The sequence below is a fragment of the Protobothrops mucrosquamatus genome, unplaced genomic scaffold (assembly GCF_001527695.2).
Source record: "Protobothrops mucrosquamatus isolate PMUCROS unplaced genomic scaffold, P.Mucros_1.0 scaffold_125, whole genome shotgun sequence".
Taxonomy (NCBI): domain Eukaryota; kingdom Metazoa; phylum Chordata; class Lepidosauria; order Squamata; family Viperidae; genus Protobothrops; species Protobothrops mucrosquamatus.
In genome coordinates this window covers 1,057,552-1,064,432 of record NW_015386201.1, presented here as the reverse complement: position 1 = coordinate 1,064,432, position 6,881 = coordinate 1,057,552, and the positions used below count along the sequence as shown (strand labels likewise).

At 35.8% G+C, this 6,881-nt stretch overlaps 1 protein-coding gene across 1 annotated transcript in view; it reads right to left on the bottom strand.

Moving 5' to 3' along the window:
• CLCN4 (chloride voltage-gated channel 4) overlaps positions 1–6,881 on the bottom strand; it is a 103,375-nt gene that overhangs the window by 45,377 nt on the left and 51,117 nt on the right. The window contains exons 2-3 of the mRNA XM_015817149.1: positions 6,107–6,206; positions 3,880–4,067 (exon numbers count right to left, since the gene is read on the bottom strand). Of these exons, the coding sequence (XP_015672635.1) occupies positions 3,880–4,067; positions 6,107–6,206 (288 nt within the window). The remainder of the gene's footprint in view (positions 1–3,879; positions 4,068–6,106; positions 6,207–6,881) is intronic.

Here is a 6,881-nt window from a genome sequence, read left to right as displayed (position 1 = left end):
GTAGGTGGGCATTCTGATTGTAAAACAGACGTCATAAAGTCCTTAGCCTTCTTAATCGAGTTAAGCCTGTAACGTTTACCAGCTATCGTTACAATTATGCCCACCGGTATGTCCCATCTAAAATTTATTTGTCTAATCTTGAGCTCCTGTGTCAAAAAGGCATAGTCTCTGCGCGCTCTAAGTATTTTCGCTGGAATTTTAAAAGAATAACGTCTTGATTTAAAATCTTGAATCTCTGTTGGTAAAAGAGCTGCATTATTTCATTACATCTCGACTTTCTTGTAAGGTAGACCACTATATCTCTAGGCAAATTCTTCTGTCGAGCGATCCACGAGTTCACCCTAAAAACACGCTCTATTTCCAAGTAAATTTCCTGACCACACGACAAGGCATCCCCAAGTGCATCCGCAATTACTTGTCTTAAGTTCTCCTTTGGGTCCTCAGCCAACCCACGAATCCGAATTGCAAACTCCATATCACGAAATTGAGCAATCAACACATCCCCTTTAACATTTTCCAAACTCTCCTCTACAAGTTCAAGTCTATGTTCACTTGCTTCCGCTCTTTCCTCATTCTCCTCCACCCTTTCTGCTACTGCATCTACATAGTCAGCCAACCCTTTAAAAGCAGTTGCCACACTCACACAAAAATCCTCCTGTTTCTGTGATAAATCTTGCTGTTGTTGAGATAAATCCAGTTGTTGTTGTGATAATTGATCAAATCTATTTTGCATTTTAACATCCATCTCTTGAAACATCTCAGTCATTTGTTTAATAGTTGCAGACATCATATCCTGCAACTCTCTGCCAGAAGACGGTGGAGACGAAGAAGATGGAGGGCGTGGCAGATGGGAAGTCTTTGAAGTTGGATGGGGTGTCTGAGACATCGGAGATGTATATTTTACAATCGAAGGCACAGTTTTTTTCGAGGCCATATTTGCAATAAAGTTCAAGTTATTAAAAGTCTTGTAAACAATTCAGCCAACGCAGATAGTACACCGGTTAAAAGTAGTAAAAGTTCCAAACCGGAAATCACTTTCACTTCTTGCTGAAAAGTATCAATCCAACGCCATTTTAAGTTCACTTCCCCTCAGTCCACCTCAAGTACAGGGAAGAACTTTATCCAAGTTAGAGTAAAGTCCAAGAAAGAAAGCAATCTTCCAGGGTCGGTTCGTCTGCTTACAGGAAAAAACTCACAGTTCTCTTTAAGTTGCAGCGGTGGCGGCGGCTTCTAGCTTCGCTAACGCGAAGGCGTCCTGGATCGCGGAGAAGCCCGGGGCTCCGGAGGAGTTCTCACCTACATCGTCCACAAGGGATGACTCGGGAACTCAACTCCTACCCCGGGTAGCTCACCTATCCCCCTCTGCCCAGGGGAAAGGTATCAAGCCGTTTGACAGCTGATGCTAGCTGTCAAAACGGCTTTTACGCAGAAACAGGCGGGAGGCAGCTACAGCTGCGTCCGACGAGGTTGCCTGCCACCGGAAGTAGTTACAAGATTTGTATATATATATATATTTCATATATGGCTTATTCAACCACAATATCTTTGAAATCTGCAGTCTGATGCATCTATATATTACCAAAACTCTCTTGTCTCTTTGTCCATTTGTAACCTTGTCTTGACAATTAGGCCAGAAGGAGCATCATAGAGTTTTGAACCAAGGTATTTCAAGTGGGCTAACTTAAATAATGAATCCAAAATCCCACATAATTGAAATAAATGAGCAAGGAAGATGGGAGGGACATATCCCCATCTTCTTTCCTGCCTTACTCTGGCCACTGCACTAAATCAGGTGACAGCAAGTCCTGATGGTTAAGTGGTAATTGACTTCTTTGGAATGGAGACCAAAAACTGAAATCTCTTAACAATGATGAACAGTGAGGGAATGACTAGGAAGCAATTTGGATGCCTACTGGCAAGAAAAGGATAGCTGGGTGATGCTGGCTGGGTAAGCCCAATGGAGATAAGTGGCCCTTTGGGGCATGCTGGAATGGGGAGTGGGCATGTAGTTTTCTTTGTGGTCTTCAGCTCCCTTTAATCTCTCCCCCTCCAGTAAAGTGGCAGGCAGATCCAAGAGTCAGCTGAGGAGGAGGAAGAAGAGGAGGCTTCACTAGGAGGGTTGTGAGAGGAGGGGAAGCAGCACCAGCCTACATTGTAGGTGGAAGAAGGATGACCCAACAGGTCTGGAGTTGTGTAATATTTACCTGAAAATAAGTTTTTTTTATGTCAGAGGACTCACTCCCAAATAAATACCTACATGGGGGTGCATGTCTTCCAACATGGGACCTTAATATGGCAATTTATGGGAACTGGAAATATTATTTCAAAAATACATAAGGAAACATAATGTATTGCAAAAAATATCAATCACTGAGGCCTAAGTATTGCAGAGGTACTATAGCCATAAATTAAGAGGGCAGGGCAAATTAAAGCAGTTTTAAATGAGTTGGGACTGAAAACTGCAGTATTCCCCTTTAAAGATCTTTCATTTCAAATCAGTTTTGCTTCTATAAGTAAAGTTAGCAAAAGTTACAGTCTATAAAAAGGGGGATGAAAAAAATTAAGGCTGTAAAAGAGTAGACTGGTGAACTATTTTAAATAAATATAATCCATTGCTCAACGTATATAATGCTTTTTGAAGCTTTAATAAGATGCTTTGGGGACAGTGAAAAGAATGGCATTTCGCAAGGGCATAAGAAATTTTGAATTTTAAGACAGAAAGTCTGGACAAATAATAAAAAATTGTTTTTGTAACAAATGTATTTTTCCCACTCATTGCACAGAATGATGAATGACTAGAGATTCTTCTGCTAATTTGGACATCTGGCTTTGCTTATTCAAGCCTAAGACATAGATGAATGGCATCTATTTTGATGCTTCAATTCCCTGAGTAATTCTTATTGCTACAACTGTCTTTGCATATTTTTAAAATAAGAGACAGTTATGACAATAATCTTTATTCCTTCACAGGATGAATTTTGTTTGAAAATTACAGTCCATAACAGAGTGACTGGAGAACAGTTTCAATACATATTCTTTCCTCGGTAAATAAATGTATGGGGATGCAGCCAATGAACATTTGTCTCAGTTTGTCACGTATAAATTAAGATTTCATCCAAAAAAGCATATAAGCAATATTTTGGACTTACTGCTATGCTGAGATAGTGATAACATAATGATAAACTAAATTTATGTAAATATGCATGCAGTCCCCTTACAAACTATCATTATTTAACAGTGAGGCAACTAACTGTTTAAACAAACTACTTTAAGATTAAAAAACAGACATAAAATAGATGGATCTAAATAGAGACAAAGACAGATAGATGATAAATAGATGACAGATAGATGATAGATAGATAGATAGATAGATAGATAGATAGATAGATAGATAGATAGATAGATAGATAGATAGATAGATAGACCAAAATCAATGGTATAATTCTTTTTTCTGTCTAAGTAAGAGGCAATATTAGAGCTACGTGCTGCAAAACTTATTGTTTTGATTATTACAATACTAGAGGATTATTGTACTTCTTTCCTACCATCTAGGAATGGTCCAACTTTCTGTAGCCTAGATCAGGGGTCCCCAATCCCCGGTTTATGGACCGGTACTGGGCTGCGGCATGCCAGCAACCGGTCCGCACAAACAAGCAAAGCCCCATCCATGGGATGCAGGCAGCACACAAAACCACACACTTTCCGGTCCATGGAAAAACCTTTCTCCACAGAACCGGTCCCTGGTGCCCAAAAGGTTGGGAATCTCTGGCCTAGATAATTATACACAGAGCATTTTTCAGTAACATGTTTTTTTATGGTAGTGCCATGTTAAAACCTTAAACAATTAGTGTGTAAATTGCAGCAAAACTATAATAATACCTCAGATTTGTTAACTAAAAGTTCAGACCACTTTTGCCACTGAGGACATTTGTCCCTGTCTTCAAAAGTAGTTTCATTGGATGTCCAGCAACACTGCTCATGACTATACCAAAAGGCTTTTAAACAGACTCCTTCTTTCAAATCAGTCATCCAGTCCACTGCTAAATCTATAACTCCAGCCAATGTACCTAACAGAGAGAGAAATAGATGTTAAAGAAGGACCCAAATGATAGATGATGAGAAATGATTTTGCACGTGCTCTTACAGAAATGTCTCTTGACTATGAGTTAGATACATATGTGACTCCATGTTAAGTCACCTCACAGTTACCAAAATAAAAGTTAGGAGAAATGTCCATCTCATAGCTAGAGGGTGTTTTCAGGAGCATTTATTACATCTATTAGCATCTACAACAGTGAGTGAGTGAAACCTGTCAAAGATGAAGATTGTTTCCTTGCATCTCTCTATAAGCTTTCTTATGCAATGTAGTGTTTCTCTTAAAATACGAATTGCTTTTATTGACTCACTTCTAAGAACTTCTAAACAATGCACACAATTATTAGTTTAAATAAGTTTTCCATGAGCAGCTGAAACTGTTAAAGTCAAAACTTGGGTTTGGGATTATTGACCAAATTTCAGAGTAGGTTAAGACCACCAGTTGAACAAGTAGGCAGTGTGCATTACTGTTACTTTCAATATATTGACCTAAAAGCAGACACTGAATCAATAAAAATACCATAAATAAAAACTTTCTTTTTACAACTCTGTAATCCCTTAATCTGGGGTAGAGATGGGGTGACTGGATGGAGCCAAGCTTTTACTGGCCAGATGCCCTTCCTGACGCTATGTGGAGTTCACAGCAGAATTTTTTTCTTTGCGCCCTAGGAGAGAAACATCTGCCACTGTCTAGGATTGAACTTCTCCAAATAGAAGGTGAGCATTTTCTCCACTTGGCCACCACATTGCTCAAACAAACATTTTTTAATATATTTTTTATATTTATATTTATTTTATTTTATTTATTTTTATATATTTATGGAAAAACATCATAAACTTATATTAAATATTTAGTTAATACAATTGGCATATATTGTATTATAGATACATATACATTTTATGCCTTCCATTTGAAATTGTAATATTTTTGTCTTTTCATTCCAAATAGTTGGCACTTTTTAAAATAACATAGTACAACAGTGACATCAATATCTCATAGCAAGAAATACTAAAATAGCATTTTTAGTGACTGCTTTATAAGAGCTTGCCTGAATAAATGTCATATTGCTTCATGAACTATGCATGGCTCCAATTACATATTTCAGCCAAACACTAGAAGAACATTAGTTGTTTATTCATAATAAGCCAAAAAGCACCAGTTAATGTCCAGACATATTATTTTGATTTAATAATATATTATTAATAATAAATCACAAATAATTAAAAATCATTTTGTTATTACCATTATTAATTATAATATTATGAATGTGTTTTAGTTCCACAATTCTAATGATTTCTCAGAATGTTATCTACTGCTCTTAAAGGATGGAGCAAATGTATGTATGTATGTATTTATTTATATATACATATATATACTTATATATACATATAATAATAATAAAAGCACAAGCCTGATGATGATGAATGTGATTTCATCGAAACGTCGCTATGATACTTCTAATCTTACACGGGAGAAAACCCGAATGACCAAAGACTCATATATATATATATATATATATATATATATATATATATACACACACACACATACATTGAATATAATAAACCACAATACAATCTAAACTTAGTTAATTTTTTACTTATTACAATATCTCTTTATCTTTATAAGAGATATGTTTTCTAAAGTAACTTCTCATGAGATGCAGCTATATAAATTTAATAAATAAACATAAAGTTTTGCAAATTATTATCAATTAACCAGGAAATTGTTATATTACTAGTACTAGATCTATTTGGGACTAAAATAATTTTTAAAATTCTGTATCACAATTTTTATTCCATATTTCAAATTATAAATATAATTTCTTTGTGCTGTTACTGTCAATATTCTACATATATATTTAGCATTTCTATCCCCTAACAAAAATAGTATTTAGCCCTGAAATGCTGAAATAGAAGATATCACATTTCTATATCCAGCATAAACAACTGTTTCTACAGCGCATAACTTTTAATAAGTAAATATGAGTTAACATTTGTTTGAAGTTACCTGCCAGCAGTCCTATAAGTAGCATAACAACCCATCCTGACCAGGCATCCAATAAACTTTTGATGAATTCCCATATAGACTCCTTGCTTTTATTTGTAATCTGGAAAAAATATATTATTTAATTGAAAAAGCTGCAATGTTGATATTTCATTAAGTATAAAATATATTCAACTAACCTAACATAAGTATATATAAGCTATAAAATGCAAATGGCAAAGAATTTGGAAGAGATGAGGCAAGAGATTTAATCAATATTATTATTTTATTTATTTGTATCCCGCCTTTATGAACAAAACATATTTCATAAAAAGCATTGACGCAATCTATCAGGGCTAGGAATTTTTCCCAGAAATGATCTATGCATATAAAATAAGGTTGACTCAGCCTTCCATCTTTCCGAGGTTGGTAAAATGAGGACTCAGATTGTTGGGGGCAATATGCAAATAACACTGAAATTGTAAACTGCCCAGACAGTTCTGTAAAGCACTATGGGGCAGTATATAAGCCTAAGTGCTATAGCTAGTGCTATATTTCTTTTTTTTTTTTTTTATAAACAAACTTTATTGATTTTTTTTCCCCCCCCGAAATAAACAAACATACAATTATGGCATAAGTCAATAATACAATTAATAAAAAAACAAACTAAAAAAACCTCCCATTCTAAGATGCTCAGTAGCCTCACAGGAACACATTCCCTCTCTTCAACCTACTTCCCTCCTTCCTTCTACCTCCTTCCCTCCTCTCCACCTTCTCAACCACTCTACTCTACACATCC